General features: G+C 42.7%; 1 protein-coding gene across 1 annotated transcript in view; it reads left to right on the top strand.

Annotated features, from left to right (window-relative positions):
• The first annotated feature begins 6619 nt into the window (after positions 1-6619).
• The window catches only part of SYDE2 (synapse defective Rho GTPase homolog 2), an 86630-nt gene continuing 66508 nt past the window's right edge, over positions 6620-26741 (top strand). Inside the window, exons 1-2 of the mRNA XM_030206952.1 lie at positions 6620-6713; positions 7247-9303. Of these exons, the coding sequence (XP_030062812.1) occupies positions 7398-9303 (1906 nt within the window). The 5' untranslated portion in view covers positions 6620-6713; positions 7247-7397. The remainder of the gene's footprint in view (positions 6714-7246; positions 9304-26741) is intronic.

The following is a 26741-nucleotide window of genomic DNA, read 5'->3' as shown; positions in this document are numbered from 1 at the left end:
AAATGGTTTTCAAGGGTGATGATGCGAAAGAACTGAAAGAAATCTTGGTGAACATGGAAGAGGTACTGAGCCAAATCAACAAATTAAACAGTAGTAAATCACCTGGACCGGATGGCATATATCCAAGGTACTCAAAGAACTCAAGCATGAAATTGCCAATCTGTTGTTAGTAATATGTAACCTGTCATTAAAATCATCCATAGTACCTGAAGATTGGAGGGTGGCCAATGTAACGCCTATTTTTAAAAAGGGTTCCAAGGGTAATCTGGGAAATTACTGACTGGTAAGCCAGACGTCAATAGCAGGTAAAATAGTGGAAACTATTATAAAGACTAAAATTACAGAATACATAAGAATAATTTAATGGGACAGAGTCAGCATGGGTTCAGCCAAGGGAAGTCTTGCCTCACCAGTTTGCTTCATTTCTTTGAAGGCGTGAATAAACATGTGCACAAAGGTGAAGAAGTTGATGTAGTGTATCTAGATTTTCTGAAAGCTTTTGACAAAGTTCCTTATGAGAGACTCCTAAGAAAATTAAAGAGCGATGGGATAGGAGGCAATGTTCTGGTGTGGATTAGGAATTGGTTATTGGACAGAAAACAGAGGGTAGGGATAAACGGTAATTTCTCTCAAAGGAGGAGGGTAAATATTGGAATGCCGCAGGGATCAGTACTGGGACTGGTGCTGTTTAACATATTTATAAATGATATAGAAATTGGAGCGACGAGTAAGGTGATTAAATTTGCAAATGACATAAAATTATTCAAGGTTGTTAAAACACATGTGGACTGTGAAAAATTGCAGGATGACCTTAGGAAATTGGAAGACTGGGCATGCAAATGGCAGATGAAATTTAATGTAGACAAATGCAAAGTGATGCACATTGGGAAGAATAATCCAAATCATAGTTACCTGATGCTAGGGTCCAAATTGGGGGTCAGCACCCAAAAAAAAGATCTAGGTGGTGTTGTCTTCTACTCAGTGAACAGCGACAACCAAAAAAGTAAACAGAATGCTAGGAATTATTAAGAAAGAGATGGCAAATAAGACCAAAAGTACTATAATGTCTCTGGTATTACTCCATGGTGTGACTTCACCTTGAGTATTAACGTTCAGTTTTGGTCGCTGTACCTCAAAAAACATAGCAGAATTAGAAAAGGTTCAAAGAAGAGTGACCAGAATGATAAAGGGGGTGGAACTCCTCTCATATGAGGAAAGGCTAAAGAGGTTAGGGGTCTTCAGATTGGAAAAAAGATAGATGTGGGGAGATATGACAGAGGGCTACAAAATCCTGAGTGGCATAGAACAAGTAGAAGTGAATCTTTTTTTTTTTAAACTCTTTTCAGAAGTACAAAGACTAGGGGACACTCAAGGAAGTTACATGCCGGAGAATGTAGTAACAGTGGTTAGCATATCTGGGTTTAAAAAAGGTTTGGACAAGTTCCAAACCCCTTTTTTTTTTTTTTTTTTTTTTTACAATTTATTCACTGAAATTCTTTTCATTATCTAAATCATCTTAGTTTTCTCAGACTTTTGACTATTCTTCATAAGATAAATCAGAGAATCGCTTGCACATCTTATTTTCAGTGGCATAGCAACGGGGGCCATGGGGGCCTGAGCCCCCCCCAAAACTATGCCCCTGGTTTGGCTGGCAGGGGTTCTCCAGCTCCCGCCAGCTAAAGCATTATTTCCAGCGCTGGTCTCTGGAGCCGCCACATTTCCTGCCCTGCTCTCTCTTCCCCTCATATCCGGCACATGCATTTTAGTGAAACTGAGCATGCGCACATGCTCAATTTAATTAAAACAAGCTTGCCAGACATGACAATTAGGGGAAGAGAGAGCAGACCAGGAAATGTGGTGGCGTCGGAGACCAGCGCTAGAAAACATGCTTCAGCTGGTGGGGGTTGGGGACCCCCGCCAGCCAAGGTAGGTGTAGCAGCAGCGGCGGTGGGTGGGTGGAGGGCAGCATTGCGTGAGGGTCAGTGGGGAGTGTGTCCTCTCACTTTGGGCTCTGGCCCCCCCCACCTCAAAGTCTGTCTACACCTCTGCTTATTTTAGACTCCAACGGGTCCCATTTCACCCTAATAACAGGCTTCCTTAAGGAGATATTTTTCTGTTGATTAGTGCAGCTTACTCATATTTTAATCTTCATTGTCAAGAGTCTCACTGTCTGGTTCTCTCTCCGGCTTTTTGAAGAAAAGTTATTGCAGAAAAAAATCAGATGATTTAGATAATAAAAAGAAGTTCAATGAATAAAATTTAAAAGGGTTTTGGACCAATGAATGAGACTTAACCACAATTGACACTGATGAATTAGCTAACAGCAGTGGTTTCTGAGGTTCTTTCCCTATAACAAAACAATGTGTTTACTGTTATTTGATAATACCTTTTTGTTTTTTTCGTCGTTGGATTTTGGTCCTATATCTCTATTTTGACTCAGAGTGAAGGCTACTTCTTGCACTGGGATTGATAGCATTGAATGTTGCCACTATTTGAGTTTCTTGGCCACTTTCAGAAACAGGATACTGGGCTAGATGGACCATTGGTCTGACCCAGTATGGCTATTCTTATGTTCTTATGAGGTGTACTGATCAGCAATATGCCAGTAAGGCCACAACCTCCATTAGCTTATGGTATCATAATCCAGGCAAACAGAACAGTACACTGTCATGCAGAAGACATGCCATGAGGTTCTTGCTCATCTAGAAATCTTTCTAGAGCAGATGGATCCGAGTATTGCGTAGATTTACAATATGTGACTTTCATGGTAGCTGGCAAAAAGAGTCCATATATGGCATTTATATTTTTCAGTCTGGAGTGCAGGCAAGAAAGTGCTTGCGCTTAACCGTTAATTTGGCAAAATCAGAACTTGCAATTTTATGGCTGTTTCATAGAAGCTGAGGCTTTGTTTTAGCAGCAGAAAGAATATCCATTGCTTGAGGATGACAGAGAATTTTACAGCTGATAGGCCACAGGAATTTCTGCATGGTAGCATCTGTGAGGCACCCTGTAAGCCTGCTCTAACTCAAATGAATGTTTGAAATGCAAAGATAAAAGCGATGGAATAAAAGTTTCCAGAAAGCTCACCTAGTGATTAGAGCACTGGTCTTGCAATCCAGAGGTGGCCAGTTCAAACCCCACTGCTGCTCCTTGTGATCTTGGGCAAGTCACGTAACCCTCCATTGCCTCAGGTACAAACTTAGATTGTCAGCCCTCCTGGGACAGAGAAATATCCAGTGTAACTCACCTTGAGCTACTACTGAAAAAGGTGTGAGCAAAATCTAAATAATAAATTCCAGGATAGATTAATTCAGTTTAATGATGTGACATTATATTCAATGCATTTTATGTCTATCAATAAAATCTTGTAGAAGAGGAGGATCAGTACAGGCATATGTCACCATCATCCATGCGGGGTACTGCAGGCCAAATTTACCTCCTAGATCTTTTAAGGTCTTGTCTCAGAATCAGGAAGTGCAGTTGTTTTTGTTTGATCTGGAACAAAAAAAGTATTTTCTTAACCTGAAAGACAATATATTGTTTAAACTTTGCAGTAGTGAGAATTTTCAGAGCATGTTGGTAATGAAGAATTTCACTACAATGTTTAGTAGTACAGAAAGGCCCCAAAGGAACTCTGTGTGCCTGCTCAATTTCCAATTGAGGCTCAAAGGAATGCTCTAGTATTTTTGGGAGCCAAAAAGAAAGGCAATATCGGAGCCCTCTGAATAGGGTTACCATTGTCCGGATTTACCCGGACATGTCCTCTTTTTGAGGACATGTCCGGGCAACCGGGTGGGTTTTGCCAATCTGCCCGTTTGTCTGGATTTCTGGACAAATGGGCAGATTGCTAGCCTCCCCTTCCCTTACTTCTGCCCTGGTGGTCTAGTGACCTCTTTATACTACTACTACTTAACACTTCTAAAGCGCTACTAGGGTTTAAAAAAGAAGGACAGTCCCTGCTCAAAGGAGCTTACAATCTAATGGACAAAATGTGCGGTCAATCAAATTGGGGCAGTCTAAATTTCCTGAATAGAGGTAAAATGGTTAGGTGCCGAAGGCGACATTGAAGAGGTGAGCTTTGAGCAAGGATTTAAAGATGGGCAGGGAGGGGGCTTTGCGTATGAGCTCAGGAAGTTTATTCCAAGCATAGGGAGAGGCGAGGCAGAAAGGGCGGAGCCTAGAGTTGGCGGTGGTGGAGAAGGGTACAGAGAGGAGGGATTTGTCCTGTGAGCGGAGGTTTCGGGTAGGAGAGTAAGGGGAGATAAGGGTAGAGAGGTAATGAGGGGCTGCAGATTGAGTGCATTTGTAGGTTAGAAGGAGAAGCTTGAACTGTATGCGGTACCTGATCGGAAGCCAGTGAAGTGACTTGAGGAGAGGGGTGATATGAGCATATCAGTCCATGCGGAAGATAAGGCGTGCGGCAGAGTTCTGAACGGATTGAAGGGGGGATAGATGGCTAAGTGGGAGGCCAGCGAGAGTAGGTTGCAGTAGTCAAGGTGAGAGGTAATGAGAGAGTGGACGAGAGTTCGGGTGGTGTGCTCAGAGAGGAAAGGGCGAATTTTGCTGATGTTATAGAGAAAGAAGCGACAGGTATTGGCTATCTGCTGGATATGCGCAGAGGAGAGGAGGAGTCGAAGATGACTCTGAGGTTGCGTGCAGATGAGACGAGGAGGATGAGGGTGCCATCGACTGAGATAGAGAGTGATCTCGGCGCCGATTCAAAATGGCCACAGAGAGTTGAAGTGACCTCGTGAGACTTCAACTCTTGGTGGCCATTTTGAATCGGCGCCAAGATCAGCAACAGGAAGGATGCATGCCTGGCAGCGCTTTCCTGCCCTGAAGAGGTCACTAGACCACCAGGGCAGCAGTAAGGTAAGGGGAGGGGGGTGATGAGGTGTGTGACAGGGGGCGGGGCATGTGTCCTCCTTTTTGGGGGACAAAATATGGTAACCCTACCTCTGAAGCTTCTGGCAATCTCAAAATTCTGATGTTGTTTGTGCGATTGCGGTTAGATAAGTACTCCAAGTTGAGTAGAAGTTTCTGGATGTTTTCATTTTGCTTAGTTTTCTGAGCCTTTAGTTCCAAAATCGATGTTCTCTATTCTAAATTATTTAGTTGTTGGTGAAATAGATCAATTTGACTCTGTCCGCCATCTTGTCTGAAATAGGAGAATTAGTCTTCAGTCTTTTCAGACTAGAGAATCATTGATCAGATTTTGGAATTTTGCTCTCTGCCATATCCAGAAAGTAGTGAGAGTAGCGATGCCTAAAGAGATATATTTTGGCTATAATAATCAAACTCGATGATCAGGCTGAGGAGCTCATTCCAAGTGTCTGTTCACCATCAAGCGCCAAGCACCGTCCCCTGCTGCTCATGTTTCAAACTCTAAGCACAGTGGAGGGGGCTTGTTCAGCATCAGCACCCACAGAACAGACTCCTATGTCATGTTGCATTATGGGACTTGTAGGCCTCGATGTCACTACTAAACATTTCTAGAGCGCTACTAGGGTTACGCAGCGCTGTACAATTTAACAAAGAGAGGCAGTCCCTGCTCAAAGAGCTTACAATCTAATGTAATCACCACTGCCATCTACCTGTCCTACGTTAACTTATAATCAGAATGGTGCTCGCTACAAAATTCCATGGTTCAAACCCAGGACTGGCTACAAAGTCTCCTCCTAGAACTAGGTAACTTTAGCCACCCAGAAACATTCACGTAGCAACCACTCACCACACTCAGGCCAGACACCTCGCTGTCCCCACCCCCCATTACTGAAACACATTTTATATCTCTCCACCGACTGCCACGCGTTTCAACCACTCATTCTACCAGAAAAAAAACCTCCCCCCCTTTCGATCAGATTTGGCCCAAGTTATCCTCGTGTCCCCCTGGACAATGGTTCAGCTCGAGACCGCGAACTCCCAACATTCCTAGAACGCTTGGCCGCAGGCGCGCTCACTTTTTCACCCCCGTCCGTCCCAAGTATTTAAAGAGAGCAAAAAGGAAGCCGGCCCAGAAGAACGAACGAGAGAACTGGCGGGACAGATGATCATGGCTGCGTGTGAGAACGCACAGGATTGGTGAGAACAAAGCGCGGGTAACTTGCCGACGAAGGCGTGTGCGCGAGGGAGGGGGAGGGGCACTAGTCTCGAGAGAAGTCCTGCTGGCAAAAACCTGCGCGACACTTAATAGACGACTCATAAAATCAAAAATTTGGAAAAAAAAATCACAAACACTCTTCCTTGCAAATGTTCCCTAGCAGCATCATAACAACCGAGACAGAAGAACTACTAATAACTGCAACAAGGTAGTAGTAGTAGTAGTAGCAGCTGTATAGTAAATGCATTGTTTGTCTCTGGCTGGCTTCCCATTCCATTTCCGGGTTTGCCTCTGCAGCCAATTAGGTGAGCTTGAGTCAGCTCAGCGTTCCAACCCGCCTATTGCGCTGTTATGGATGGGAAGGGGTAGGGGTGGAGCTTGTAGTCCTTCGCTTGCTTTCCACTGGTGCTTGTTATTGCCTGCAGCCAATCAGCCGCGTTCTAGTTCCTTTGGCCTGCCTCCGGTGTCTGGGGGAGTGTGGGAGCCAGGCTTGCTCTGGTTCGTCTGTCCGGCGGCCGGGGTAGCTTTTAGTTCTTTCCTGCTGCCTATCGTGTGTAAGCAGGCGATCAGCTGAGTCGTCCCTCGTGTCCTGAAGCCTCTTACCTGCTTGGAGGTACTTGGGGAGGGGGAAGTGGACCTTTGCTGTTTGCATTTGACCTCTCAATGTCTGGGTCTTGGTATTCTTGCTGTTAGTTCCTTTTGCCTTGAAGTACGGGGAAGGGGAAGCAGAACTTAACTGCTTGGCTTCAATCACTCTGCGTCCTGTCTCGAGGTACGGGGAAGGGGACCCAACGCTGAGATGTGCGTACTGATCTGGTCTGTGCTGTCCCTGAGTTAAAATCTGGTTTCTGATGTGTAGTTTAAGAAATATTGGCTTTTTAAATGCATTTTAATCTCTGGTAAAATATGCTTTTCCATTTTAGCTTATTCCTGGGTGTAATTAACAAGGGATGGATCTACTTACTGTATTAGGATTTTGCTAGGTACTTGCGACCTGGATTGCCACAATTGGAAACGGGATGCTGGGTTTAACGGATTTTTGGTCTGACCCAGTATGTCATTCTTATGTTCTTAACACAAAGGGGTTATTTTTTTTATATAAATAAGGTAATTTTGAGGTTCATTTATGATAATTTTATATTTCAGATTTGGCAACACTTGTGAAAGGTGCCAAGAGACATGGAGCGCCACTGTAAGCTGGGCACAGGCTCTGCACACAAGACACTGCACCAGGACAGTGCCCACCTTCACCTGCTGTGGAGCTCCTGCTGAAACTGCAACAGTACAAGGGGAAGGCATGGCCGACCCTCTGCGAAGGACTTTATCCAAGCTCCGAGGCAAGAGGTCCAAGTGTGTGGTAGCGGCAGGAGCTGGGGGACTTACAATCCGAGTTGCTGCTGGCTGCAGTCATCAGGAAGGTAAAGAGCCTAGGGAGGAGCAGCAGCTACAGGCAGAAACCAGTGACTGGGGGAAGGTTGCTGCAGTCCTATGGGCTGAGAGCACTGAGTCCTCAGCACATCGTATGAAGGGTCCCCTTGGGAAGAATTCAGGTGCCCTATCTGGTCCTCGCATTGGGGGGTGTACTGAGGAGGAGCCAGCAGGGGGCTCCACTGTGAACAGAGACTTATTGAGAGAAGGGCCCAGGAAGGGTGATGCATCACCATGCCCTAGCAAGCAACAGCAGGCGACTGTGGGAGACTGTGGTGCCAGTGAACCCAGGAACTCTGGGATCCTGCAGGCAGGTGAGAGTCTCTGTTCCTTGGACAGTGGAACATTGTCCCCCAAGTTGAGAGCTCCTGGTTTTTTTAGGAGCCAGGCACTTGCTCTGGACTCTCAGAGCCCTGGAAGCACACCCATACCTGAATTGTCTTTACCCATGAGCCATATTTCAGTGCAGCAAGCTGAAGGGGAAGTGCTGCCTGTATCTCTCCACTTGGGTCCATACCCAAATGGTTTGACCCTCTTGCAGCAGTGTCCCACAGGGAATTGGCAGAACTCTAGGGCTTTAGTTTCCGAGCTGGCCACAGCTCATCCTGGCCATGGCCGCCACATCTGTGCCACACTGGAACAAACCTTTAGGGAACATCTTCACAACCGCCATTCTCTAGAGAGTGAGGAAGATGATTACTACGACAATGACAACCTTCCCTGCTATGAGCACAAATTTTCCACCTCCCAGCTTCAGCAGCTGTGGGGAAGCCAGGAGCCAGCAGGTGTCTGCTCAGTACCCCTAGCTGGTAGCACAGGGACCTCTGAGTGCGCAGGCAGTAAGAAGGGCAGTGCTGATAGTTACCAGGAGACAGACAGATTGAGGACTCAGTTACAAGAGGCCTATTATTTGCTTATTCATGCCATGCATGATATGCCCATTGATAGTGAACCAAGTAAGGGCAGCGGTTTCACACAAATCAGCCCTTCCAGCTGCCAGTCACAGGAGAGTGTTTGTACCCAGTCATCTGTTAGAGCTACAGAAAGTGATGTTTGGTCGTCTGGTGAAGCCAGTCCACTGCAGGTGTCCGATACAGATTCAGAGACTGCAAAGACTTCAAGAGACACCAAGAGTTTCCCTGGGATGCAAGTTAATAGCAAAAGCTTGGAGGTCCTCTGTAGCACAGCTGCAGATTTGTGTCTGCATAGGTCACTTAGTGATAGCCTGATCAAATACCACGCACCGGAGTGCCGAGTCCTTTCGGAGCCGGATCTGCAACACAGCCAGAGCTATCCTTGTCAGCCTTGTAAAGGTGCTTTGGACAGCCCTAAGGAGAGTAGTGCTCAAGCAGCTGAGCTGTTGGTTAGCTGGCAACATTCAGACTGCAGTACTGTTCATCAATCATATGGGAACAATGAAGTGTTAAGTGACTTTGGCTCCACAGTTAACAGTTTTCAAGATTCAGCAGACATTGTCATAGTAATGTGCAACAAAGCCGATAGCTTTAGTGATGGCCAGGGAGGTTCACTGAAGCCACCAGGGGTGACAGTCAAGAAGATGCAGAAATGGATGTACAAAGGACGCCTGCTGTCTTTGGAAATGAAGGAGCGTATTATTGGAACTTCACAGAAAGACAATGGGACTTACTGTTCACTTGCAGCTCAGACCCATAACAGAGAAGAAAATCTGGATACAAATTCAGCTGCTCCTGCAAAGGTACAAGATGGGAGCAAAGTGCTGCAGTCTGCTTCCAGTGACAGAGTTATGTTGACAGGTAGGCTGCTCAGAATTGCGGATAGAAATCCTTGGATCCTATTATCTTCATCACATTATCTACCGCCTGATTTCTTATGATGGGATATTTGGAGAGAAAATAACACCACCTCTCATTTTCTGTTACTAATGGGTGACTTAGTGGTGGAGGGTAATTTAATGCGTGTGTTTGTTTGTTTTTTCAAAATAAGGACAATAAAAAATATAGATTTGCATGCATATCACTGCCACAATATTATTGATCCACTTGTGGGCAGTGTAATGTTTGTTAATAGTGCTTTTTTTTTTGCTTTAAGGCCGTTGTCTCAACTAACTTTAGTTGGAAACTAATTTTTACCTTTTTATAGAGAGGAAGTGTTGCTAGGAGAATTAGAGAGTAGAAACTTAAAAAGTTTGAGCAACTCTGCTTTAAGAAACATGATTGAGAATACCTGTTTCCAGTAATATATTAAAAATGTTTTCATGATATTGGCATATTCAATAGCCTGTTGAAGTTTTGTTTGCCCTCTTTAAAGCATGCAATTCAGTAAGACCACTGAATAAATGTTTAGAAACTCCTGGATTTTGTTAATGATGGTTAGAAAAAATGGTAGCTTTAACATTTTCCATTCTTTTAGGACATAAGGGATTTGTAGCTGTTCCAGCCAGTGCATAAAAAATTCTACATTTACAAAGGATATAAATTATCTGCCTTCAGTCACTCTAGACTTTGCTAACGGTTATCAGCCACAGGGCCCATTTTATTCTTAATGAGCCCTGCGGCATATAGCGTGAGCTAATGTCACTGGTACACACTAACCGTTAAGAAATGAACCCCCCCTGTGTGCTTATTTGATTGCCAAATGTGGAAAACTGTTTTCTCTGCTGCTTCAGTTCACAATACCTGTTGGTGCAAGCTAGGAGAGTAATAGACATACTGTTCTCTTTTAAGCTGCACAATTTTCAGTGCCGACATGTGTGGTAAAAGAAGGAACGTGCATTTTTTTCTTCTTTTTGATATATATTTTCAAGACTGAATAAAGTAGTTAATATTTAGGCTCAGCTTAAATTCTGTGTTTGATATGTTTGAGGTATAGTTGCATTTGTCATGCTTCCTCCTCCATATCAATTGCTTGGTAAAGGTGGGATATCAGATCTCATCCCCTTTCCTTTTTTTGCAGACCTTCTACTGTCGTCGTAAAAAAAAAAAAAACACTTTAAAAGGGTAGCTGTATTAGTCTGATATTACAAAACTGACAAAGGCAGGTAGCACCTTTTTAGACTAATCAATTTATTGAAGCATGAGCTTTCGAGTGCCAGAGTCCATTTCATCATTGTAGTGGTGTTTGACGGATTGTACAGACTTTCCCCAAGTTTGTTTTTGTGAGGATGTCAAATGTTAATTTAGACTTTAGATCACGGTGCTTGTGGAATCTTATGCAGCTAGTTTTGTGCATTCATTACAAGCACTTGAACAGAGAGGTTGCAGCTGTACAGCTGGCAGAACTGTAGACTTCGAGCTGCGTACATTCTTCATTGTGTTATCTTTATGGGTTGCTAAAACTGGCATAGGGATAACATTGGCAAGATTCATGTAAGTAGCTGACAATATAAAAACAGGAATATAACATTTTTAATGAAAAACACTTACTCTTGCATTCTTTGGCACATTTCTTAGGTACGATGGTGTGCTTTGTTTAGTTTTTTTGGCTTGTCTTAAGGTTATTAATTAAAAAAGATTTTTTTTGTTTTGTTTTTATTTCTATTGGATTAACTTAATACAGTTTTGACTAGCTTTCAAAGGCCACATTCTTCTTTCTCAGGTCAGGACAGGACAGGTGAGGCTTATTATACAAATCCTATTGTGAATGTTTTTAGATTCATTGGTATTATTTATTTGGATTTAGCTGACGTGTTTCTTTGTAGCTCAAGGTGAGTTACATTCATGTACTGTAGGTGTTTTCCTATCCCTGGAGGGCTGACCAGTGGCGTTCCTAGGGGGGCGGACACCCGGGGCGGCGCCCCCCCCCCCCCCGATGCAGCGCGGTACACCCCCCCGGGTGCACGCCGCTGGGGGGGTGCCGCAGTGCGCGCCTGCTCTGAGTTCCCTGACTTCGCGCATTCGCTGGAGCTCCCTCTGAGCCGGAACAGGAAGTAACCTGTTCCAGGGCAGAGGGAGCTGCAGCGAACGCACGAAGTCAGGGAACTCAGAGCAGGCGCGTGCCGCAGCACCCCCCCCAGCGGCGTGCACTCGGGGCGGACCGCCCCCACCGCCCCCCCCTGGTACGCCACTGGGGCTGACAATCTAAGGGGCCCTTTTACTAATGCTTGATGTGCACTAAGCTTTAGTAAAAGGATCCCTAGGTTAGTACCCGAGGCAATGGAGGATTAAGGGGTCCTTTTACTAAGGTGCGGTAAAAAGTGGCCTTATGTCCTTACATGGATTTTTCCCACTTGCTAAGGCAGTGGCAGTAAAATGGCTCATTTTCTAGTTTTCCTATTAATGGCCATGTGCTAATCAGGGGCGTAGCCAGACCCTGAGGTGGGGGGAGACACATTTTGGTCTGGCGCTGCCTTGCCGCTCCCCACCCACTGCCGCAGCAAATACCTTGGCTGGTGGGGGTCCCCGATCCCCACCAGCTGAAGCCTTGTCCAGTGCAGGTCTCCGGCGCCGCTGCATTGCCTGCCCTGCTCTGTCTTCCGCTCACGTCCTTCATGCTCCTTTTAACGAAATTGAGCATGCTCAGTTTCACTAAAAGGAGCATGCTGGACGTGAGGGGAAATCTGAGCAGGACAGGCAACGTGGCGGCGCTGGATAAGGTTTCAGCTGGCGGGGGTTGGGGACTCCCGCCAGCAAAACCAGGGGCCCGAGGAAATTTTGGGGGGCACAGACCCCCGTGGCTCCACATAGCTATGCCACTGCCGCTAATGTTGCCATTAGCGCACACCTCTAAAGAGAATCCATGTACAAGGAGAACTCAGTAGATTCCATGGAGCAGACAATGAGAACAAAAGGAAGTGGGAATATAAACCAGGCTTATCCAAAGAACTGGAACAAGACAAAACCATATAAAATTCAAACAAACAATATTTATTAATATTTCTTTAAAATGATTCGACACAAAGTCTGATCTGCGTGAACACAATAGAAATGCTAAAAGCTTTTAGCATTTCTATTGTGTTCACGCAGATTCCAGTGACAGACGGAACATTTACAAACAGTCTTTTTCAAGACCATTTCTATGGTATATATTTTTGTCTCTGGATTTTTACCCATCAATTGATGTTTTAGATTCTTTCATATCATCAATTCATATGTTTCATTTTTTACTACAGACACAAGACTCCTGATATAGGCCAACAGGCCGAAACACAACGTTGTGTCGAGTCATTTTAAAGAAATATTAATAAATATTGTTTTGTGTGAATTTTATATGGTTTTGTCTGGTTCCAGTTCTTTGGATAAGCCTGGTTTATATTCCCACTTCCTTTTGTTGCCATTAGTGCACAGCCTTTAAAAATAAAATTGCCGCAGGAGCAGTTACCAATACCTGTTTTGTAGGCAGTAAGGGCTCCTGTGCTAATCCTGCACTAATCAGCAGATGGTAGGTAATCTAAGTGATTAGTGCATAAACTCTCCCACTCTCTCTTACCCCCCCCCCCCCCCACACACACACACAATACATGACCCCTCGATGATAAATATTTTCCGTGCAGTTTGTGCGTACAGATCAGATAATTACCACAGGATGCCAGAGAGCATCCCGTGGTAAGTCCTTTTAAGATGTGGTATGCGTAGCTTAGTAAAAAGACCCTTCAGTGAGGTCCTGAAGGTCACAAGAAGCGTCATTGAACCCTGTCTTTCCTGGTTCTCTGCCCGCTGCTCTAACCATTAGGCTACTCCAGTGGCTCCCAAACCTGGTCCTGGAGGCACTCTAGCCAGTAAGGATTTCAGGCTGTCCACAATGAATATTCATGAGCGAGATTTGCATGCATTGAAGGCAGTGCATATATATTTTTCTCATGAATATTCATTGTGAATATCCTGAAAACCTGACTGGCTGGGGTGCCTCCATTACCAGGTTTGGGAACTACTGGGTTATTCCTCTGCTTACATTGCTAAGGTAATACGAGGCCTATTTATTAAAGGTTTTTTTTTTCCCCATTTTGAGACAGATATCCTTTAATGCATTGGTTTATTTATTTTCCCATGCTAACCTTGTTGCAGGTGCAGTAAGGGTTTTAGTGTGGAAAAAATCCACGTTAAGATTGGGAATCGCTTTCTCTCTCTTTACAAAATAACAAACTTGCAATAGTCAGGCTTTTTTTTTTTTCTTTTGATTTCCCATTTAGTGCAAAATATTTACTTCCATTCAGGATCGAAGTAAAGATTCTCTATGCAGGTGCAGCACTTCATCTCTGTGGATCCTATCCTGAGAAATTCCCTTTTTGCCGTGGTTGCCACTTCACCCCCCAAAGCTATCCTTGGATGCTGTGGCTGTACCTGTGGATCAGTAACATTTACCTGGCCCCAGGAAAGTTTCTGGTGACGTCTTTTCTTTTTCCTCCATCTTGAAAAATGGTGGTGTTTTGATTTCTAGAGGTACGTTGGAATGTACTGTTAGGGATAAGCCTACTAAGCAGACTGACCCCTAGGTGTGCTTCCTGAGGGTCAGGAGTCACCATTTTCAGGATGGTGGCAGAAGAAGAGAATACTGCTGAAAGTTTTCATAGTTCAGATGAAAAGTAGACATTCATTTGCTTGATTCAAAATGATATGCCCAAGTACTAAAAATATAATAATTCTGCCATTACAGAGACTTTGATTGAAGAGAGCCACTCTGTCCATACTTAAGGTTTGTCAGTGCAGTGGCGGGGGATGTACAATAGAGGGAAAACCCTGTGCATGAAGCCTCATGGTTCTGGCAGCTTCAAAGATCAGGAAGAAACTTCTGAGCTTTAACTCTTCCCCCCCCCCCCCCCCCCCCCAATGATCATCACCTGTTGATTACAATTTTAAAGTGTACTATAATTCTTAAACCAATTGTTATGACGTAAATACATTTCAAAATTTTCTTGTCAGGACTACCTGGATATCCATTTTTAAAATGTTTTATTAAGGGTTTTCTTTGTGTGGCCCTCCAAAATAACATTGTGGAATATTGGCTTTGTCACTTTTAGCCATTGTAAGATGAGAAGGTGTGTATTTCTGAAGTATGAAGTTGTTGCACATTATGTGAAGAGCAGTAGATATTGTCAAGTTTCTGCAGGCCCCAAGGTTATTTTAGAAACTAAAGATTTATCAGCTGTGTTGCATACTAAGCTCTTTTCAAATACATTGTAATTGGTGCACTCTGAGGAATGTTGTAGTGGTATGTGTTGTCAGATTTACTTTGTGCTTTAAGCTGTTGTCTCAAGTGATAAGTTGCCTGGGGCCCAGATTCCAGACACATGACTGGTCTAGAGACTGGGGCATGGTATGGTGATCATTTCTGGAAGTCTGCTTCAAGAAAGCAGCAAATGGCTCCTACTGTAACGCTTAGGGCATGGGTTTGTATGCAGAAAGTGACCTTGAGAGCTGACCCCATTTGATTCCTGTCTGCAATTTGTACTTAGACCTTACTTTGCTGAATTCTTATGCGATCGGTAACCATTTTTACGCAATCAGATGAAAGCACCTACAAGCCGGCTAACGTTTTGGTATCTGCTATCGTGTGTTCAGTGAGTTGTTTTTCAGTTTGTGAAAATTCTCATATTCAGAAGCACTGACAAACCCTGAGATCTAAAATTCAAATGCTGCTGTAATAAGAATAAATGAAAAATACAGATGGGCAGTGGTTGATTGTAAACAAGCTTTATTTGAGAAGGGAATGTGAAATATTTGCCTCTCTCTTGCAGTCATTTTCAGCCTTGGATCTTTGCTGGCCATATCAAAGTCCATCTTCAGCACAGACAGCACTGAAGCCCACGACTGGCACAGCTGATGAGTGTGTGCAAAGGTTTTATTTTGAGGGAGTTTAATTGTTGTACAGAGAAAAGGGAAAGATGGTTTGAATTCAACTTGTAAAAAAAAGGACTCTCACTTTTCTTGCCCACATGACATTTTTGTGAATGATTTTTGTCTGGTTTTGGACTTGGTACAGGAACTAAAGGAGTGCATCCTTGAAGTTTTTTTGATGTTGAGCCTTTGCAGACATAATTACTGAGGTTTTGTGATGATGGATTTATTTTTCAAATGTTACTGGATGCTACTGCAAGTAGGCCTTTAATGTACTTGTAAACCAGCATTTTGTCAGAAAACATGATTGGTGTAATAGTTCGTTAACCAGTATTTGGAATTGTTGCTGCTTGTATGCATTTGTTAATAGAAATTCAAAGAATGTAATTTAATTGCAGAGATTAACTTATACCATAGTAAACTGATTGTACTGCTATGTATAATGAAAAGGAACATTTGATAGTGTATTGAGAGAGTCTACATTTTATAGATGCACAGATTGAACATCCTGTGCTGAAATACACATAGTTTTGTAGTTTCTTCTTTCATTGCAAATATAACCATAATCCTTAACGTCTTTATAGTATTACATGGCATAGGTCCCAGTCCCTGTGAGCTTACAGTTTAAGTGGGTGGTAGTGACAGTGGAAAATGATAATTTCTCGAAGGTCACAGAGCATGTTCGTGCAAGAGGTGGGATTTGAACACTAGTTTTTCCCTAGACCACATCTCAGAATCAAGTTCATCTCCAGTACTATGTTTTCTTTTTTTTACTAGTAGTTCTTTTTTCTTTTCCTTTAAAGGGGCCGGAGCTGTATTAGGAGTAGTCCATATCCCCCAGCAGGCCCGTAATCCCTGCGAGACTAGGGCAGGGCAGCAACATGTTAGGAGTGACTGGGGATTGCTCCTGCTTTGTCTCACTGGACCACCAGGGATTTCTTCAGATAGACCTAGGGGGGGGGTGGGGGAGGGGGAGGGCTGGGGATTGCCCCTGCTTTGTTTCACTGGACTACCAGGGATTTCTTCAGTTAGACCTGGGGGGGGGAACTGCCAATTAATGACCTTACCTGTCAGCTTGACCCCCCCAAGCAGTAGTACTTTAAGACTACCACTAGGAGTTGCAGTGCCATTTTGAACCTGGAGCAGCAAGGTGGTAAGAAGTGATGGGTATACATAGTAGCATAGTAGATGACGGCAGAAAAAGACCTACACGGTTCATCCAGTCTGCCCAACAAGACACTCATATGTGCTACTTTCTGTTTATACCCTACCTTGATCCGTATCTGTCCTCCTCAGGGCACAGACCGTACAAGTCTGCCCAGCACTATCCCCGCCTCCCAACCACCAGTCCCGCCTCCCACCACTGGCTCTGGCACAGACCGTATAAGTCTGCTCAGCCCTATCCCCGCCTCCCACCACCGGCTTTGCCACCCAATCTCGGCTGAGCTCCTGACGATCCATTCCTTCTGAACAGGATTCCTTTATGTTTATCCCACGCATGTTTGAATTTAGTTACCATTTTCATTTCCACCACCTCCTGCGGGAGGGCATTCCAAGCCTCCACTACTCTCTCCGTGAAAAAATACTTCCTGACATTTTTTCTTGAGTCTGGCCCCCTTAAATCTCATTTCATGTCCTCTCGTTCTACTGCCTTCGCATCTCCGGAAAAGGTTTGTTTGCGGATTAATTCCTTTCAAATATTTGAACGTCTGTATCATATCACCCCTGTTTCTCCTTTCCTCCAGGGTATACATGTTCAGGTCAGCAAGTCTCTCCTCATACGTCTTGTAACGCAAATCCCCTACCATTCTCGTAGCTTTTCTTTGCACCGCTTCAATTCTTTTTACATCCTCAGCAAGATACGGCCTCCAAAACTGAACACAATACTCCAGGTGGGGCCTCACCAACAACTTACACAGGGGCATCAACACCCCCTTTCTTCTGCTGGTCACACCTCTCTCTATACAGCCTAACGGCCTTCTAGCTACAGCCACCGCCTTGTCACACTGTTTCGTCGCCTTCAAATCCTCAAATACTATCACCCCAAGATCCATCTCCCCGTCCGTACCTATCAGACTCTCACCGCCTAACACATACGTCTCCCATGGATTTCTATTCCCTAAGTGCATCACTTTGCATTTCTTCACATTGAATTTTAATTGCCAAACCTTAGACCATTCTTCTAGCTTCCTCAGATCTTTTTTCATGTTTTCCACTCCCTCCCAGGTGTCCACTCTGTTACAGATCTTAGGGTATCACTCCTGTCCTGTTCCACTGGACCACAAGGGTTTTTTTTTTTTTAAATTTTAGGTAGGCCCAGGTGGGTCTTTTTTTTTTTGGGGGGGGGGGGGAGGTCTACATCCCCTTTATTTTAGTTTCTTATATACCACCTGCAAGCCTGAAAGCTATCAAAGTGGTGTAACATTGAGGTATGGTATGTATTTTTCTGTCCTTGAAGGGCTAGCAATCGAGGTTTGTACCTGGGATGGTGGAGGGTTCAAATGACTTTTCCAAGAGCACAAGAACCTGCAGTGGGATTTGAACCCAGCTCCCCTGGATCTCAGCCTACTTTTCTAACCATTAGGCAAGGGCTACTCAATTCTGGTCCTGGAGGTCCACAGGCAGGCAAGGTTTTCAGGATATCTACAATGAATATGCAAGAGAGAGATTTGTATACCAAAGAATAATGCAAGCTGTTTTGTTTGATTGGCATATTAATGAGGTTTAGAGTGTTAAGAGGCAAATTCTTCCTTAACGTATATTAGTAAGTACCCCATTAATTAATTCTACTTTGCCACTCTCAATTTGAGTAAAGCAGGTGGTACACAAAAGCAGAGTGGGAGCATTATTAAAGGTTCACACTTTATTTTTTTTTTGTCTTTAAATTGAAATATATGTAAAAATTATATGGGGAGTTTGAAGAATAAGAGCAAAATTATTTGTGAAATAGACATAATCTAAGGTGGATGGGGAGAGGTATTTAGGCTTTATGTTTTGAGGATGAAACGTGACAAGGTTTTGAATTTATAGAGTAAGTGAGGAAAGCCTTTAACACTACTGTTCAGGTTTATTTTGATATACTGCAAAATCTCTTTAAAATTTAAGCAGTAATAAAAATACAAAAAATAGAGAGAAAACATCAACACCATTAGAGCAATACTCAGGACAAAATGACAAACAGGGAGCTAGTTACAATGGAGAACATAAGGGGGGGGGGGGGATTGGTAAAACAGGTGAAGCCACAATGGAGAACATAAGGGGGGGGGGGGGGATTGGTAAGACAGGTGAAGCCATGCATGAATCAGCAGCCAGAGGCAAGCAGACTCCATAAAAGGGTTGAAGCGTTCAAACTGAAAGCTATACAAAAAATAATATGACTTAAATTTACTATAAGATGGTTCCTACATAATATAGAGGGGTCCTTTTACTAAGCTGCGGTAACAAATGGCCTTAGTGATCCCTTAGGTCATTCACATGTGCCAAAACCATTTTTACTGTGGCCATAAAACCCCAGTTTATTTCATTAGTGGCTGTGCACTAATGCTGCTTTTAGTACGTGGCCATTTTTAAAAATTACCATGGGAGCACTTAAGCGACATCTATTTTTGTACGTGATAAAAACTCCTGTGTTATCTGAGCACTAACCAGTTAGCATGTGTTAATGTAGATATGCTAACTGGCTAGCGTTGAAAGGCCCACCCTCCGCCCTGACATGCTTTCTAAAAAAAAAAAAAAAAAACCCCCCCCCCCCCCCCCCCCCCCCCCAAACAAAATAATTAGCACATGCATCCGAAAACTAACGTTGAATGCATTAGGGCGTCTCCGTTAAGGTTTTTTTGCTGATAGGCATGCGTTGGTGCCTATTGCAGTAGCAAAAGGACCCCCTTAGAGAGACAAGTGGAGGAGTAGCCTAGTGGTTAGTGCAGCGGACTTTGATCCTGGGGAACTGGGTTCGATTCCACTGCAGCTCTTTGTGACTGTGGGCAAGTCGCTTAACCCTCCATTGCCCCAGGTACAAAATAAGTACCTGTATATATGTAAACCGCTTTGAATGTAGTTGCAAAATACCACAGAAAAGTGGTATATCAAATCCCATTTCCTTTTCCCGTTCCAAAGAGTGGGCACAAACACGGAGTAGCACGAATCGTGTGTAGTCCAGTCATACCTTAAAGGGTGAAGGTATGACCAAAAGATGTTGATAGGATTGTGAAAGTATTGGGAATAAAGGATCAACATACTGTACCAAGACCATAATGAACCTCACTTCTAAGGCACGGCTATTCCACCTTCAATCTAGGGGCCCTGTTTACTAAGCCGCACTATAGGAATATAGGGGTATCTCTAGCGTTTAGCTCGTGCTAAAAAAAAAGCTAGCGCTCCTTAGTAAACTGGGCTCTAGTTGTAGTTTCTACCTGATTTGTGCTAGCACTTTATAAAGATACACAGGCATAAATAGTAGTAGTATGTGTGTGGCTTAATAAAATAGAGTAACACCTCCAAACCTGCCATCCTGTTATATAACTTATCCCATAATGTGTATTATAAATTAATGATGATTAGTTCTGAATTTTAAAAATCTTATTCCCCGCTTTGTTCCTGGTGCCTTTGTTCATTCCCCTCCCCACCAGAAAAAAATAAATGAACTGTAAGGAACTAAAAGGAGCAGGAGGAAACTGCTAGGTCAGAAAAAAAAATCCATGTGGCTAAAAAACAAATTGTTGTTTTTGATCCCTTTGCAAGTTACGATTCATTGAAATACCATCAAATCCAGTTATCCCTATTTTTCTGTCCTAATAGGATGTCATTTTGAATCTCAAACCTCTAGAGCTCATCTTTTCAATCTTTCTTGCTATTGAAGAGGCAACAGCAGCTCCTGGTTTGCACTTTTCTCGGAATGTGGTACGAGTGTAAACGTGCCCACAGTATCACTTCCAGTTCTGTGTCAAAAGACTCTTTCACTGAAGACTTCAAATAACTAGTGTAGCCAAATAAAGTTTTGGCAGCGATTAAACTTCCTGGAAGATGTAAGGCTAGCCAGGAATTAGATTCAGTGAACGGGGCAAGGCTCTTTTTTTTCTTGCCTTTTTACAACATATTGTGTTTGTTTTTTTGTGTGTTTTTGTTCTTTTACTTCATTTGAGCAGCTTAAGATAGAAGCCATTGATGGACTTGGCCGCACTGCTTTATATTCTTTCCAACTCGGTGAAAGTTAGAAAGGTTGAAAATATGTGTCTGGGGACAAAATTCTTCTCTGAAAATTTAATGGAATGGGATAAAAATTGGCATGTGGGGGAAAAACTGGCAAAAAGAAATATTGATTTGACAAATGGGCCAAATTGGACTGAGAATTCCAGAGAAATATTCCCCTCAAAAAAATGACCTAATGCCTTTTTATGGGAGAAGGAGTTCCCAACTTCTGTAGAATTGAAACTTGCATACAGTGAAATTAGGGAATTCCTCATTTCAGACTGTCTCTCTCCCTTTTATTTATTCTCCCCATTCCCCCAAAAATTCCCGCTTCGACTTCACCACCCCCAGCTACCCTCCACAGACAGCACATACAGGGCTAGATTCTACATATGACACCGAAAAAAGCGCTATTCTGTAAGCTGCTCTTGTCATGGCTCAGGGTAGGTGAGCCCTTGGGCCGCAGTCAGGTTTCAGGGCTTACTTCGTGCCGAAACATCTACGTTGGAGGCAGAGGCAGCCGACAGATCAAGAGGCAGAGGTGAATCCAACTTAGGTAGGGTTAGCCAAGGGTGAACAGGCATGAAGCAAGACTGAGAGCAGGTTGGGCTCCAGGCTAGAATATGTCTGGAGCGCCAGTCAATACAAGATTCATGGTTCTGGAACCATGGAAGCCCCAAAATGACCTGATGACCATATATAGGGAGTATATGGAACTCTATCGTTCCCTTATGGAACTCTATCGTGTTTTGATGATGGGGACCCAAATGAAGGGAAATAGGTCAAGTAATAGCCCACAGATGCCCTGGCAGTGGGTCTCCGTAGACCAAGGAGATAGAGAGGTTCTCTGAGGAGATTCACAGTACTGTCATATTGGTGCATCAGCTGCTCATCCATAAAGTTTTTGGCTGGACAATGATTTGTGTATCTTGTTGAAGGGTGACAGAGTAATGAGAGAGCTTGGAACAACTCCCCCACCACTACTAGGCCTCAATTTTCTTGGTTTCCTGGGACATTGCTTAATATAATGTGCCAGGTTCACACATTATAGGCACAGGTCTTGCATTCTTCGACGCCTTTTCTCCTCCTCTGAAAGTTAAGTATGTCCTATCTGCATGGGAACTTCTTCCTCCAGGGTGGCAGGAGGAGCTAGCGTCTGTGGGGTCCTGAAACTAGGGTGTCAACCATGTCGAGCAACATTTGCCTCTACGTTCCTTAGCCCTCTCTTGAAAACGGATATCCTCCTTGATGCATAAGGAAACCAGGTCATCCAAACTTGTGTGAAGATCTGTTCTGCCAGTTCATCCTTGATGTGCCCTGCCAAAAGACGGCTACCTGGGCTTCCTGATTCCATTACAGCTCTGAAACCAGGGTCTGGAATTGAATGATATACTGGCTTATAATTAGTGTCCCCTGTTGTAGGTGCAAGAACTCGGAAGCTATTGAGGACAGATGCCCTGGCTCGTCAGATATCTGCCAGAAGTGTGCAAGTAAGGCCACCAGATTGAACATAAGCAGGTCATTCTGCTCCCACCAGGGAAATGCCCAATCTCAGTCCTTTGCTGACAAACTAACTTACATTGTAAAACACTAATGCGATATCCAAATGTTACAAAGAGACTTTGAAGATTTGTCCAGCAGAAACCAGAGATGCAACATATGGATCCTTGGGTTGCCAGAGTCCTCTGAAGGCTCAGATCTCATTGTTTGTTTTTCTCATGGACTGGCTTCCAAAAATGCTCAACCTCCAGCTTTCCCCCACATTTGAAATAGAGCACACCACATGCCTTCCAGGCCTGTACCCTTGGTGACATTTCAGAGGCCTATTGTCACCAAGTTACTTAGATATCAGCATGCAAGAGCCTCACCACATCTCCTTTATCTTTATGTAGACCTTCTAAATTGACAATGCTTTTAGAAATGGAAAATGTAATTATTAATGCAAATTTAGTTGATGCCTGGCGAATTCTCCATTCTTCCACTAGAGATTATACACACTATTTTCCTCCTCATAACACATGCAAGGTTAGGTTATTTGTTAATCTGCACCTCTGTCCTCTGTATTATCTTCATTATCCACCCAATCCACTTCTCCGATCTGCAGTCTCACTTTACATATTCACTCAGTCAACCCCATGTTCCCAGTCATTCTGGATACTTAATGCTATACTAAATGATGAGGATTCTATTGAAAGAATTGCAAATTTTAGTAAGGAGTTTCTTCTTAGAAATAACTCTATACCCCACCTACTATTTGGGAAGCATGTAAAACCTTTCTTCAAGGTGAAATTATTATGATGTTTTGGAGAAACAAAATTCTATTAAAGAACACACCTAGGAACATCATATTAAAGAGTTAGAAAGCATATGGTTGATCCTAATCCTACTACATATCAACAAATCCAGCAAAGCCAAAAATGGCATTTTCACACAGACTTCAGGTCACTACTCGGGTAATAACAAAGTTGGTAAACGTTTGACTAAGTTTCTTGAAGGAAGTAGAGATTATATAGCTATGCAGGAATGACTGTTCATTCAGCTAAGGATAAAACCTCTCTTTTTGAGTCTGAGGCTAAGAGATTTGCTCAAGACGTTTCTAAATTTTTGGAAACCATTAATCACCCTATTCTCTCCTCTATCGCTCAAAAAAATCTAGAGACTCCCATCTCTGAAAATTGAAATAATTGCTGCTATTACTACTCTTGCTTCCACCAAAGCACCCAGTTCTGATGGTATCACCCCCGAGTTTTATAAAAAAAAAAATTAAATCTTTTCTAGCTCTACACCAACTAACCTATTTTAATTTTATCAGAGATCATCCTGAGAAATGACACAGATCCAGTGAAGCCACGGTAATTCTTATCCCCAAACCTGGAAGAGGTACATTTAAAGTGCAGAATTATAGGCCCATTTCACTCCTAAATTTAGACTTTAAAATCCTTGCAAAAATTCTAACTGAAAGATTGAATAATGTTATTGGTCAAGTTGGCTTCATGAATTGCAGATATATAGATGATAACCTAAGACTTCTCCATGCCATTAATTGCATGGCTAAGACCTTCCAGAGCCTGTAGTGGGTCTTGCTGAGAGAGCTTTTGATCATGTCGAATGGCCTTTCCCACTGCAGGTCCTGGATTGATATGGTTTTGGACACTCCTTTATCGCCTGGATTCAAGCCCTCTATTGGAATCTAATTTACAAGGTTCTTGTTAATGAAACACTGTCAAAGGATATTCCCTTTCATCACGGATGCCCGCTTTCACCCTTTTTATTTAATATAACCCTGGAACCTCTCCTCTTTGCTATTCATGGTATCCAAACCAAACATCATCAAATTGTGGGCATCTTTAACAAAGGCGCTCACGTTTTTATTGCGCTCTAAAATTGGCGTGCTAAACATTAGAGACGCTGATGCATTGCTATGGGCGTCTCTAACGTTTAGCGTGCCCACAATTTTAGCATGTGCTAAAAAAGTGAGTGTGTCTTAGTAAAAGACACCCTAAATTAGCTGCCTATGTGGATGATGTCATTTTATTTCTTACAAAACCTATTCTTCCTATTCACTGTTCTTTGGTTACAAAGGTAACTGAGATAAATCAGAAATCATCCTCTTGAATGATCTTTAATCTCCCTCTGACTTTCAACATATGAAATTTATATAGGCTCATAATGCTTTTAAATATCTCGGCATTCTTATTCACAGAGACCCTGAGCAGATCCTTAACCTAAATATTGCCAGGATAAAAGATATCATCACTAGAGCCCTCAGTAATTGTACCCCTTTAAATTTGACTTGGTGGGGGAGAATCTCTACTATTAAAAATGATACTTGTTCCTATAATTACTTACATACTCTCTGTTAACCTTCTTTATGTGCTAAATCTCTGTATAACTGGTTTGATAGGAAATTTTCTGACTTTATTTATTTGGAAAAACAAAAAAAAACTTGTGTTGCCTTGTCTAAACTTAAAGCCTGTTGCCCTAATGATGGTCTCAGCCTACCTGATTTTTATCATTATCACCTGTCATCCTTTGCTAAATATGGTGCTTTCTGGCTTTAGTTCATTCCTACTGGTAATAATGATGACGCGCTCACATGATTGGAAGCAGAAGAAACCGTTTGTTCACTTACACCTATTTCTAAGCTTGGAACAATGAAATATTAGGGTCTGTGAAAAACTGTGATACATTTCTCTTCCCCTCAAACTGCTCTATATTGCCTAAACAAGCTTGCTGAATTTTCTCTGTATTCAGAAATTTAAGATATATTTGTGGAATAATCCAAACTTATGATCAAGATCGGTCTATTTTTTGGAAGTCATGGCAAGCATGTGCCATTTGGTCACTAGACCAAGACATTTCTCATGGCCAGTTGATTGCTTTCTCAGACTTTGTTACTCAGTATACTACATTGTGTTCTCGTGAGTCTCAAAGGACATCTCTTCATGATATACTCACTAAAGGCCCCTCCTTTTTGTCTAATTTACGAACTCTGCCTCAATTAAGCAGTGGTGTGACGCAACCCTATCTGAAGGCAAGACTGTATTCACCTTCTATAAAATCTTTAGAGACAAATTATTCACCCCTTCAGCAGAAATTCTAACTTCATGGTGTTCAGATTTTGAAGATGAATCTTTACAACCTGTTTGATCCGTTGGGTGGAGTACTGTTAACAGGCCTTTGCGCTCCATCAGAGTGATGCAGTCTCACTGTCTGTCTTTCTTTCTACAACATGCCATCTGGACTACCCAGAAAATGTGGAGAGCCAAATTAAGTCCAAATGACCATTGCTGGCATTGCTCAACATCTCCTGGCTCATTAAAGCATATGCTGTTCGAATGTGCTCCTGTACACACCTTTTGGTTAGAAATTTGGCAAACCATTAAATCCATTGCCAGCTGCTCATCTGACTTGACGTACAACATCATTGTTGTTAGATCACAACATCCATGTTTTGACTCTTCTACTTGTATTACTTACATAAAACTCCAGACTGCTATAGTATATTGAAATGTTTATTTTATTGCCCAGAGTGACTTCACGCTGTAGCAAAAAAGTCTTTTCCTATATTATAAAATCATCACCTAATCCCATTCATACCACATTCACCTACAAATGCTAACACTTTGCTGTCACAATCAGCTTTAACATGAATGACATAAATATAATTCATACATTTTGTGCTTCAAATTAACATGGACAAGAACAAATCATCAAGAACTGCTGTCATAAATGACTTAAATGTAGAAATAGCGGAAAAAACCCTCAAAAAGCTTCCAGGCCTTGAATTGATCTGTCGAAGCTACATTGGGTCAAAAGACCCTACTTTCATCATAGGCAAAAAACCGCTATTACATAAAATATTTAAATTTTCTTATTTGACTTATCAATATGCTTTACTCATGGTACTATCCATGTTAAAGTGAGCACCACACTTATCTTAATAGCGGGTGCTTCATGGACAGCGTAAATCTCTGAGTTCGCTGAAAACTTCTCTCTTCAATGCTGGTGCGGGGCTGACGATGGCCAGCGTTTCGCAAGGCTGCTTCAGGGCCTCTATTGCACACTTTGGAAGAACAGGTCAGCACAACATATTACGCTCTCCCATTGGAGATAAGTGTGGTGCTCACTTTAACATGGATAGTACCATGAGTAAAGCATATTGATAAGTCAAATAAGAAAATTTAAATATTTTATGTAATAGCGGTTTTTTGCCTATGATGAAAGTAGGGTCTTTTGACCCGATGTAGCTTTGACAGATCAATTCAAGGCCTGGAAGCTTTTTGAAGTTTTTTCCGCTGTTTCTACATTTAAGTCATTTATAACAGCAGTTCTTTTTGTTTTTGTTCATTAATGAAGTCGATCTGCAATCGGACATATATTTAGAGACAAGAACAAATCATCTCCTGTATAATGGCGCTATTAAAAAAACGCCCAAATGCAATGATATAAAGCTATATATATTACAGCATTATCAACATCCGCCCATGATAAGCACACCAATACTGGTATCCAACCCAGTCAAACTTCAATCGAGTCACCATGCAGTAATAGTTAGGTGTTTTTTTGTTCACGCTTATAGCGGTATCCGCTGCCACAGAGCAGCGATCCAATTCCCATGCAGTAAAACAGCAGTGGATGCCTGTTTGATGTGTTTTTGCAAATCTTTTGAATCGTATGTTTATGTACTGTACAGGTTCCCTCAGTAGGTTACTTTTTCTTGCTTGTTCTGTTTTATACTGTTATTATTCATTGTATAGCTTATCAAGTTCTTT

Source organism: Microcaecilia unicolor, chromosome 6, assembly GCF_901765095.1.
Source record: "Microcaecilia unicolor chromosome 6, aMicUni1.1, whole genome shotgun sequence".
Taxonomy (NCBI): Eukaryota; Metazoa; Chordata; class Amphibia; order Gymnophiona; family Siphonopidae; genus Microcaecilia; species Microcaecilia unicolor.
Note: the sequence above shows the minus strand (reverse complement) of the source record. Positions and strands in the feature narration are given on the sequence as shown.